The sequence below is a fragment of the Salvelinus namaycush genome, chromosome 18 (assembly GCF_016432855.1).
Source record: "Salvelinus namaycush isolate Seneca chromosome 18, SaNama_1.0, whole genome shotgun sequence".
Classification (NCBI taxonomy): Eukaryota; Metazoa; Chordata; class Actinopteri; order Salmoniformes; family Salmonidae; genus Salvelinus; species Salvelinus namaycush.
The window spans coordinates 14,960,905-14,973,567 of NC_052324.1; the positions used below are offsets into that span (position 1 = coordinate 14,960,905).

Sequence of the window (12,663 nt, forward strand, 5' to 3'; positions counted from 1 at the left end):
TGGGTTCCGCTGATGTACATCAATCTTTATGTCAAAGCACAGATTCTCAATTGGATTGAGGTCTGGGCTTTGACTAGGCCATTCCAAGACATTTAAATGTTTCCCCTTAAACCACTCGGGTGTTGCTTTAGCAGTATGCTGAGGGTCATTGTCCTGCTGGAAGGTTAACCTCCGTCCCAGTCTCAAATCTCTGGAAGACTGAAACAGGTTTCCCTCAATAAATTCCCTGTATTTAGTGCCATCCATCATTCCTTAAATTCTGACCAGTTTCCCAGTCCCTGCCGATGAAAAACATCCCCAGAACATAATGCTACCACCGCCATGCTTCACTGTGGGGATGGTGTTCTCGGGGTGATGAGAGGTGTTGGGTTTGCGCCAGACCTAGAGTCCCTGATGGCCAAAAAGCACAATTTTTGTCTCATCTGACCAGAGTACCTTCTTCCATATGTTTGGGGAGTCTCCCATATGCCTTTTGGTAAACACCAAACATGTTTGCTTATTTTTTTCTGGCCACTCTTCCGTAAAGCCCAGCTCTGTGGAGTGTACGGCTTAAAGTGGTCCTATGGACAGATTCTCCAATGTCCGCTGTGGAGCTTTGAGCTCCTTCAGAGTTATCTTTGGTTTCTTTGTTGCCTGTCAGATTAATGCCCTCCTTGCCTGGTCCGTGAGTTTTGGTGGGTGGCCCTCTCTTGGTGGGTGGCCCTCTGATGTGGTGCCATATTCTTTCCATTTTTTCAGAATGGATTTAATGGTGCTCCGTGGGATGTTAAAAGTTTCTGATATTTTTTTATAACCCAACCCAGATCCGTACTTCTCCACAACTTTGTCCCTGACCTGTTTGGAGAGCTCCTTGGTCTTCATAGTGCTACTTGCTTGGTGGTGCCCCTTGCTTAGTGGTGTTGCAGACTCTGGGGCCTTTCAGAACAGGTGTATATATACTGAGATCATGGGACAGATCATGTGACACTTAGATTGCACACAGGTGGACTTTATTTAACTAATTATGTGATTTCTGAGGGTAATTGGTTGCACCAGATCTTATTCAGGGGCTTCATAGCAAAGGGGGTGAATACATATGCACGCACCACTTTTCCATTTTTTTTTTAAACAAGTATTTTTTTTCATTTCACTTCACCAATTTGGACAATTTTGTGTATGTCCATTACATGAAATCCAAATAAAAATCTATTTAAATTACAGGTTGTAATGCAACAAAATAGGAAAAATGCCAAAGGGGTGAATACTTTTGCAAGGCACAGTATAGGATTGAATCATTAGTCCTACAGGTGCAGATGAGAGTTTCTATTGGACAATTTGTATGAAATTCAGTGAGGAGGATGGTCCCCCCCCCCTTCCTCTTCTGAGGAGTCTCAACTTGTAGGCAGAGTTGTTAATCTGTACTATTAGGGAGTGAACCAAGCAGTGTAGAATATTGAAAACTGCTACTGAATCAACAGAGTGGATCAACTTCAGTAGGTATCACTTCTATTGAATTGGCCGACAGAGAAATGTGATATCTCATCAACTGACAGTCTGTCCCTCTCAGCATTCTGAGCATGCCTCTTCTCCTCCCTCCCTCCCTCCCTCCATTTCTGTGAATAGAGAGGTGAAGAGCTGGGGAGCTGGAGAGCGACCTCCTCAGCTGGTAGACTCCTCCCTCTGCCAGCGTTGGGACAGCAGCAGCCTGGCACCGCGTTGGCCAGCGTCAGGGAAGAGAGAGACGTAAGCAGGGTAAAGCGGCGGGCGCCAGAAGACTGGCATATGCTGCTCCCCATCAGGCATGGCAGCAGTGGGAATGGAGCAGAGCGGGCATGAAGCTGGGAATGAGATGCCACAGGTGGCAATCCTGGCTGTTTCTGAAAGAGCCACCTTCATATAGAACACAGGCTGCATGGATGTGCATGCTTTAACGTGGAGACTACTGTATTCACACACCATGCTCCTTTCAGCTAATTATCATTTACTATCAACTATGGGGCTCAGCAACTGTTGATTAAAATTGCTGTAGAAAATCCTGCTAAGAGAGGAATAAGTTCTGAATGCAAAGGTATCCTAAAATCACCCACAGAAAGTCTTATTGCAAAATCGTAGACTGTCCCTAGGGCTGTGGCGGTCACGTAATTTCGTCAGTCGTAGATTGTCAAGCAAATAACTGTCGGTCTCACGGTAATTGACCGTTAATTATCATAAACACATTTAGCATCTCCTTGCTTCCACACATAGCCTACAAGCCACTGATGCAGACCTTTGGAACATCTACATTTTAAAAAGTCCAATAAATCCATGTAATATAGCCTACACCTTCACAATGCATTATTTATTTTAGACAGGTCTAAAGAAATATGATAAGAAGAAAATGTAGTCTATTTCAGTAGAACAGAATCACATACTCTGAGTTGTCCTTATGTTAGGTCCTGATCTGGCTATGCCATATGGCTGTGGGCTACACTTGTTCATTTAACAGACAAGATTTGGTTATAATTCCGTAGCATTGTTTTATAGTATGAAGAATACAATTGAACAAAGCTGAATAAATAGAAAGGATATTTTCTCCAAATGATTTGAGGGAGTGCGCACACGCGGCTATTCTGTGTTAAGCAGTTAACAAAGAAATAGGTATTCCTACATGCTTACTTTAGAGTTATTAATGTAACTTTAGTTGTTCTACAAAGTTTGGGCTATATGTTTAGATGATTTTTAATACATTGTAAGGCTGCATGATGCAACTTTAATGATGATTTGAAAACATTTTCTTGAAAGGCATGAACTCTGCTTTGTTTATTTGCGCAGGCTGTACACACTTTATCAGTCTCTCATTCACAATTTGACAAGCACTTGATAATGCTTCGAATTTCCCGGTGACATCACCTGTGTTTGGCCGTAATGCACCCTAAAAAAATCCATGCCTTTTTCCGTTCTCACTCACATGGTTCTCCATCACGTGATCGGGCCATTCTCACAGGCTACAAGTGAAGACAGACACTTTGGGGATGCAACTGCGCGTGTCCTTATCCAATTCCAAGGTGTATATTGAAGATTTGGAAGAACTGTCCACATTTACTTTTCGTCAGCCAACAAGATGAGTAGGCCTAACGAACAGCAAAAGCACTAGCTTATGTCAATATTATCCCCCATAGTACAAATGTTGACCTATTCTACTCTGTGCGAGAAATAAATATTCCAAACATAGTCTGGGAGAGATGTGGGATGCAATAGATCCCAAATTAATACAACCACTAGCATAAAAATATTAAAACATCGCAATGAGGCTGACGCAAGAGATCAGAACGTTTAGCTTAAAATGTGATAAACTATTAGGCTATTTCTTCACATTATAAGCACAGCAATGTGCACACTGCAGTAGGCTATAAGCGCAAATGTTTCATTAGCAGGAAAACACCATTGTCAAAAGTGACTGCAAATGTGATTATGCATGTAATGCTTTTTTATAAAGGTGCATTTTTATGGTGAAAATGATCTTCCCCGAACTTGAAACTCATGCGCTGCTTATGCCAGAGCCAGATAGGCTCTACACTCATTGTAAAGGTGATTAATATACTTAATTTTAGGAAGTTATTTGTTCATAGTTGTGATACAAACCATATCAAAACATATAAGCCTATGGGCTAGGCTAAATGAGGTGTGCAATTATGATTAGAAAAAGTTATTTTTAAAAGGCGTTGTGTCTTTCCTTATGCTGGGCATAATTCACAAGTGATAATCTATAATTCACAAGTGATAATCTATAATTCACAAGTGATAATCTATAATTCACAAGTGATAGGCTAATAATACAGACTATTCTTGATGTAATCTTGTCTTTACATATACTAAATAATATACAGTGCATTCGGAAAGTATTCCTTGACTTTTTACACATTTTGTTACGTTACAGCCTTATTCTAAAATGGATGAAATTGTTTTTTTCTCATCAATCTACACACCATACCCCTTAATGACAAAATTAAAATAGTGTTTTAGAAATTTTAGCAAATGTATTGAAAACAAAAAACTGAAATATCACATTTACATAAGTTTAAAAAAAGGGGAAGGGGTCTCAATATTTTCCGAATGCACTGTATGTGTGAAATTTGTTTTGATTGATAATAGACCCTTATCATGCACCTGTCTTGAAACGGGGGCAGGGTAAAAAATACATGTTACGCTTTCCCATGGTTCATTTTCATGCCAGCCAGGTAGGCTATACTCCTGTTGTAAAGATATGCAGTGTGCTTAATATTAGGAAAGTTGAGAAATAAATATAGTAGGCCTTGCCTATAGAAAGCTGATGGGATCCTCCTCTTTTTAGTAGAGGCCCTCACTCTGTTTTCTGGCTCAATTGCATAGCCTATAGAAATGTTGCACAACATGAGCTCTCATGAAGTGTTTGATTAGATTTTTGATTACATTTGCATTGATGTCAGAGTGATTAGAGGGACAGTAGAGTGCTGAACAAGGCAGTTAGCAAGTTTGGTAAGCTACTAAAGACCATCAGCAGCATCAGAGCTTGGAGAAGCCTAAATACTGTGACTAAACAGTGACGAGGAATTTGACTGCCTTCATAACTCGTGACCGGTAATATGGTCACCGACTGTCACCGACTCAACCAACCAGGATAAGACTGTCAGCCTATCCTGGTTGGTTGAGAGCGTCACAAGCCTTGGGAGAAAGAGTCCAACTGGAAATCCAGGGAAACAATTATTTGACATCAAAGAAGTCGGCAGCATCCCCCCTACCCCGCCTTTCCGGCTTTCAGAAACAAAACAGCTATTGAGTAATCCGATCCCAATCCGAAGACAGGCCTACTATAAAATCACTGCTCCACATTTTGTGGAGAATCAGGACACTGTCTTCCCAATAGAGCCATTCAATATTTCATGTTGTTACACAATCATTTCCTTTTTAATGATCTAATTGTGACTCTTATGCAAATGTCACAGGCTGTGATTTGTTGGAGACCTTGAGTCTGTCTCTAACATGAATCAGCCCCATGACTCATCCTTCCCCATCCAGCAGGTTCCAAGTGTACTGGAGTCTCTGTCTCTCTCTAATAATGTATCCAGGGTGCACTGGGAACTGAGACGTACCACAACCCATACACTACGTAACCAGTTCACATGTCACGATCAAATCTTCTCTCACAGCAGTCCTTTTTCACAACAGATGACACAACACATAGTCAATCTTCGCTCCACTGGGGAAAAAAGCATTGAGATCATTGTCTTTGAGATGCATTGTATTGCCATAGTGAATAACATGTTAAAGTGATCCATTTTTTACATTTTGCATTTGAGTAATTTAGCAGATGCTCTTATCCAGAGCGACTTACAATTAGTGCTGGGTAAGAGAACAGCATATCACAGTCGTAGCGAGCACATTTTCACTCAATAAAGTAGTTCTCAGCAAAGTCAGGGCTAGTAGGAACATATCAATTTTTGATGGGGGGGTGGTTCAGAGATCCCTCATACTTGAGTCTGAAATCTGCATTTTTGTCAGTACGATATCACAGGCAAATGTTATGTATAGGGTGAACTCACGTTATAGAGGATGTCCACCCATCCCTCCATGGTGATGCACTGGAAGACGGTGAGAATAGCAAAGAGGATGTTGTCGAAGTTGGTGATGCCGTAGTTGGGGCCGATCCAGTATTCCTGACACACAGTGCCATTCTCACAGGTCCTCGCTGGAGCCTCCATACCACAGGGGAACTCTGCTGCCTGCTCACCTGAGACACACACACAAACACACACACACACGCAGGTACACACACAGAGGAATGTACGTTACCTTGCATTTAAGTAACTTAGCAGACACTCTTATTCAGAGTACTGACTGCATACATTTAGTATTGTATCTCTTAACAGGGCCATTTCTGATACCAGACCCAAGATGTGGCCCTCCTCCTTTCCCTGAGAGGGGACTTCTTAACCTTAGCGAAAATTAAAACTCAAAATCACATGTTTGACTGCTTTAAATGCTGGTTAGTAGCTACGTGTCTTAGTGAAGTTAGTGTATCTTTTATTGGGTCATGGCTAGAATGTAACGCTTCGTTCGCTAAGTGGCAGCGAGACAAGAGCAGCAGCACTGCAAGCATAGACAAACATGCACGCATGCTGGCATGCATACATGTAAAGGAAGTGGTTCATTGAACTACACTAGCGTGATGAGACCTAAAAACGTGTTTTAGCTCCCAGAACTATACTGTAGGCTTTACCTCAGCACATACATCATTTATGTCAACTCTAAATATGCAAGTTCTTGCAGTTACACAAAACACGGGTGACTAAGAGTTCATAGCGATGTGTATTGTGCATACCTGTATCAATCCTGAAGCAGGTCCTGTGGAACTTGCCCATGTAAAAGTCCAGGCCGATGATGGCGAACATGAGGATAGCGAAGAAGAGCAGCATACCGATCTGCAGCAGAGGCACCATGGCTTTCATGATGGACTTCAGAACCACCTGAAGACCTGAGATAGAGCACGTTTTCGCTTTACTCCCTTCCATGTTATAGTATTAACATTGGTCATGGGAGAAATAAGTTCCTTTATTTAACATTTCCTGTTATCCAAATTACATATGACGACATAACCAAAAAGGTAATATATAACTAGATATTTTAATGCTTGGATGACAAACTTACAACAATAAACATATCCAAACAGAACATTGTTGTTGTTTCTTCCAGTGATTCCAGAGTCATTGTACTTACTAGGGATTCCAGACACCAGTTTCAGTGGCCTCAGGACCCGTACCGCCCGCAGAGTTCTCAAGTCAAAGTCTGCTCCCACTGTAGCCAGCATCCTGTTCACAATCAAACAACAACAGACCTGGAGATGAACAATCAGACTGACAGTACTACAATCTGAACAACCATCCATCATAAACACGCAACATATCATTGACATTATGAACGATTGAGGGAAGTCAAGATCTTCAATAGTAAACTATGTCCCATCTCCAAACATTACATTCCTGAAAACAAACAGGAATTATTAGTTCCAAGCATTTCATGTGAGTGTACAATTTCTCCAGCATTCATGATGAACTTGCATGTGATATAAATCTAAATGTCTCTGAAAATGAGGTCCTACGTTTTGTATTACCTAAAACTACAGGGGTTGTGCTGTGTCATGTGCTGTGTGTCTGACACTCGTGTGTTAATTGAGTATCGGCAGGGCTGGTTTAGAATACATAACTACGGCATCTTAAGCATCTACAGGGACAGAGAGACAGTGTGGAGAATGCGAATGATTTCATATGGACGTTGATATGCAGAGGGGGCACTGACAGAGAAAGTGGACAGCAGCACAGTACACATGACTTCAGATCTCCACTTTCCCTGTAGATTTCAGCAGAACTCTTATTAAAATGTGTGGTGCTCCTCTCCCTTGTGGCCAGTTTCAGGCTGAGCCGGTGAAAAGCAGCAGCATTTCCTCATTCTCCTGGGCGTCTGACTGCATAATCAAGACACTTCTGCCTAAAACTTCACCCCCATCGTTAGAGGATCTGACTGCACTTTCACAGTCTCACGGAGGAGAGGAGCAGGAAGAGGGGAGAGAGGAGAGTGGAAAGAGGCTGGCGGGGAGAGAAAGGGTGGCGTGGAGAGAGGTAGGAGGGGAAGGAGGAGGAGAGGAGAAAACGAGGAGGGGAGAGAGAAAGGGGATATGCATTAGCTTCACAGCCTGTCCAATCAGCCCACAGCCTCTTCCTCTTGCAGAATGCTATTGTGGAAATGGAGCTGGCCTGTGGAGAGCAGCTCCACCTCCAATAGTCTGGTCCAGGGGGACAGACAGACAGGCCAGATCAGCATCATGTTACTGAGGCTGACGAGTGTTATTGTACACCCACTATCTAATCCACTGGCTGGGCAGAGGCACAGACTGTGGTCTGGGGAGGTGCTGCACTGAAATGAGTGGTATAATCTCTGCACTGAGAGCAGGAGGGGGAGACAAAGAGGGAGGGAGGGAGGGAGGGAGGGAGGGAGGGAGGGAGGGAGGGAGGGAGGGAGGGAGGGAGGGAGGGAGGGAGGGAGGGAGGGAGGGAGGGAGGGAGGGATAGCAGAAAGCATAAGGGGGAGATTGTGTTGTTGTAATTGCAAAAGACAGGTTTGAGGATTACCTAAAAGGATTACCTAAATCACTCTGTTCCTAGAATATTACAGTCATGTATTCTTCATATGAACCAGAATCATACACATTGCTTTGTGATTACAGTCAAATGTATGCCACTTTAGTAATCTACTGTACGCCACAAAGATTTGATATCCCCAGAATATAGGCTAACATAAGGAAAGTAGAAGGAGTCTCTGCAGGGTGAGGAAACCAATAATTGTTGTGGTTCAACTGATATTATTTTTCCTTTCTACTGGATCTTAATTAATCACAGCCTACTTACAGTATATACTCCCAGCTGGGATTACCTTCATTAGAAAGGAAAGAATGAGGAAATGAAGTGACTCAAATTTTCCCCACATCAACTAGTGCGTATCAGACTCTAAGTAATATACAGTACGTTGGCAGAGGGCTATAATTTCCTGCTTTTGTCTATCCCAGTGAGATAACCCCGTCTCCCATCATGATCTGCCATGCTATTATAATGTTCCAGACTGCAGCTGGCATTCTGAAATATACATCACTTACTGTATCCTCAGTGAAATGAGCACTCTGCTTCTCTCCCTCCCTGCCTGCATCCCTGCCTGCCTCCCTCCCTGCCTCTCTGCTTGCCTGCCTCCCTCCCTGCCTGCCTGCTTCCCTGCCTGCCTCCCTCCCTGCCTCTCTGCTTGCCTGCCTCCCAACCTGCCGTTGTTTATCCCTACAGAAAAAAGAGAAAGCCTCAGGTCCTCGTACATACTCCTGACTGAACCAGTCTCAACATGAGGCAAAACTCTGCATACAAATACAGATCAGAGGTCCCTGATGTTCTCGTTTTCTGGGCTTATATTTTAGCTTTATATAAATATAAATATATTCCTTTAACATGACCAAAATAGGGTTGAGATACAAAATTATGACAATTCAAAACCGAATGGAATTCAGTTACACAGAGGAGATATTGGCAAACCAATTATCTGGGTTACGTTTAGTTTTTTCAAGCTCCTTGAACGAAATGATGGGAAGGGAAAGCTAACCATGGACTGGATTGGCTGGAGTTCAACACCAACCCAACCAGGACCTGTCTGAATCTGACATCACTGGGTTTTAAACCCAGGCTGTGTCACTCCTTCAGCCACCAGAAAGGAAAGAACAGGTGTGTTTCCCATCTCCAAAGTGGCCAGTATTGCTCAGAGGAGGAGGCCCACATTGGACGGCTCCCAGTGGACTTTAATAAGGCTGGTCAGAGACTTTCTCTGCCATCTCTCTATCCCACCCTGGCAGCAAACAGAGCAGACAGCGGGGTCACGGTGAGGGCACTGAACACGCAGGCATCTGCTATAGGACTATACTTAAGGGACTAGAGCGAGGACAGCATTAACATGTTACCCCAACATTGCAGAGTGAGACTATAAAACACTAGTCTCTTAAGTATACACTGAGTGTACAAAACATTAAGGACACCTGCTTTGTCCATGACATAGACTGACCAGGTGAATCCACGTGCAAGATATGTTCCCTTATTGATGTCACTTGATAAATCCACTATAATCAGTGTAGATGATGGGTAGCAGACAGGTTAAAGAAGGAGTTTTAAGCCTTGAGACAATTGAGACATGGATTGTGTATGTGTGCCATTATTCAGAAGGTGAATGGGCAAGACAAAATATTGAAGTGCCTTTGAACAGGGTGTAGAAGTAGGTGTGTCAAGACCTGCAACGCTGCTGGGTTTTTCACGCTCAACAGTTTGCCGTGTGTATCAAGAATAGTCCACCACCAAAAGGACATCCAGCCAACTTGACACAATTGTGGGAAGCATTGGATTCAACATGGGCCAGCATCCCTGTGGAACGCTTTTGACACCTTGTAGAGTCCAAGCCCTGATGAATTGAGGCTGTTCTGAGGCCAAAAGGGGGGGATGCAACTCAATATTAGGAAGTTGTCCTTAATGTAGGCCTACACTAAGCTGCTGTAAGAGGTATACCGTGTCAGATGTCTTTCTTCAGTAGGAATATAGAGGCTACATTGTTAGTCAACTTACTTTCCATTCAATTAACTGCATTGACAGTAGGTAAGCAGGTCTCCAAATGAATGGCAGTACGCCCCAAAATGCAGAAAATACAAATATAACATTTACTTCATTTTGTCATAGTTGTTTTCCTCTCGGCTGCAATACCTAAATAATGTAACTATTTGCTGTTGGCGATGGCATGTATGTGACTAACCGTGCCTGTGTCCTGGGATTTCATCTCTACAGCACTGATAAGGCATCCATCCAAGCATTGTATACCATGTCTTCGCATCATTGCTGTTTCTATAGTGCCTGAGCTCTTTGAGACGGAATTAGTTAGTTGTTGTCTTTACATCACACCTAAGTGTTGTGTGTGTGAAGGGATTGTGGCGCTCTGTGGAACATGCTGCATTAGCTGGTCCCTCCTCACCAAACAACATCTGGCCAATGCAGGAGAAAAGCCCCATCTCCATCCCAGCAGAGACACGCACCACAAGATGAGTTACTTAATGGACCGTCAGATAGTGGAGAAACCCCATCCTCTCTGTTTTCAATAGCAGAACTAGCATCTGTTAGGACTGTTACTACGGCTACTTTATGACCATCTAATCTAAATAAACTACCGACACTTTTACCTGTGTTATTATTGTATGGTTGTTTTTGTTCTGTATTCTTTCCAAAAAATAATTTGGCAAATGAATGCAAGTAAACACATCAAAGTGTGGAACATAGCATCACACAGTGACTGTAGCTGATAAGCCTGAATAATGAAATTAATCATTTTGAAAATTGCTAGATAATTCTTTAGGGGACATGGAAGCACACTGCAATGTAGCGAAGGCATTTATCATATCCTATGCCTGGGGGAGCTGTATAATGTGTTTTGCTCCTCGCATACATAAACTCAGCTGACATGAAAGAGTCTAGAAGTCAAACACATTAGCTTGATTATCAATTAGTCAACCATGTTTGTTTACAGCACCTCCCAGGAAAAGACTGAAGAGAATCTAATTCCGCTGCTCCAAAGGCAGGGAAATATAGTAGACAACTAACTCAGTTAGAAGCTCTGTCTGGAGTAACACATCCATGTGGAGTGTAAGTGATACAGCATGCCAGGGTTGCAGTATAAGACATAACAGGGGGGATATTTCTGCTCACATATTCTACTAAAATACAAGCCCAGGCGTAACACAACCAGCCATGTTAGGTGTAAGTGATGCAAGATGCCAGGGGTGCAGTATTTTTCAGAACATGGAGAATTCTGAGCCAGGCTTTATTGGGAATACTTCTCTGCTCACATGTTCTTTGGTTCTACCTCACTGACAGGCAAGTAGCAGCATATCAGACATACCCTGTCTATCTGTCTGTCTGCCTACCTGCATGCCTGTCTGTCTGGCTGACTGTACAGTATGGGATGTGATCTCTTATGAGGCTTAGCAGCATAATGACCTGCCTCCCTCTCCTGTTCTGTAAATGACAGGAGGAACCATGTGAGGGGCCTGATAGGGACGGGTGAGAGAGAGGGGAAACACAGCATTCATTGGACTCTGAGGAGAACACATTCATTTCAGCCCTGAGAGGCCTAGTACAACACAATATGCCTTTCAATGTGCCTTTCATGATTAGGATCAAGCAAACAGGTCAGAACCTTCTACGTACTTTGGTTTGTATGAGAGCGAATGGAGGGTCGTTCCAACTCAAAAGAAACAAGAAACAGGGTTTTTGACACCCACCATCTCAGATTGTGCTGAAATCATTTATGTAGTTAGAAACATATAAGATTAGCATTCTTGAAACATTATTTTGTTAAAATATAATTTGATCTCAGGTAAATTAAGTTAATTGATTGCACCCAAATGGACTATTTTAATTCATAAGATTAATATCATCTTCAATAAATATAGTACCGGACATCCGATTTGGACCATAACTCTTCCTGCCAATGAGTAAGACATGAGGATTTCAATAAAGTGATCAAAAGCCACCCACGGACACCCCACGCCAATCCCATCCGAACAACCAGTATACAGTATTGGTTCTCTATGTCTGACAAGCAGTACAGAGCTGCGGCTTGGAGTATTGCTTCTTCATCGTTTGTAATGTATTTCCTGTGAATCTGGTGATGTTTTTTTCCCCCTATTCAAAGAAATTGCCAATTGGAGTTGTTTGCATTATTTACCATAAATGGGTGTAAAAGTTCCAGGTTTTGCCCACGAAATGCCGCTCTTCCTGCTAACCCTTTTATAAATGTTTCTGGTCTCATGTTTATTAAATGGATCACAACATTTTCTTTGCAACTTTGGGTAGTAAAACAATGGCTTTTGCTCATGATAAAATAAATTGTGTGGCCAACCTCACAATTGAAGCCAGTCCTTCATGAAAGCAATTTAGTTTGCTCTCTCAGAGAGCTTCCAGTTGTTTGACTATTCAACGAGAGTTGTGTTGAAGGATCAGGTTTCTGAGAGAAGGACAAACTGAATTGCTGTCATGGAGGACTAGCTTGACAATTGTAAATAGTGAACATGAAAAATAGCTTAACCGCCTCAGTCCATCAAACACT

At 42.6% G+C, this 12,663-nt stretch overlaps 1 protein-coding gene across 1 annotated transcript in view; it reads right to left on the reverse strand.

Annotated features, from left to right (window-relative positions):
- cacna1ba (calcium channel, voltage-dependent, N type, alpha 1B subunit, a) overlaps positions 1-12,663 on the reverse strand; it is a 147,223-nt gene that overhangs the window by 101,104 nt on the left and 33,456 nt on the right. The window contains exons 4-6 of the mRNA XM_039013923.1: positions 6,712-6,803; positions 6,317-6,469; positions 5,538-5,725 (exon numbers count right to left, since the gene is read on the reverse strand). Of these exons, the coding sequence (XP_038869851.1) occupies positions 5,538-5,725; positions 6,317-6,469; positions 6,712-6,803 (433 nt within the window). The remainder of the gene's footprint in view (positions 1-5,537; positions 5,726-6,316; positions 6,470-6,711; positions 6,804-12,663) is intronic.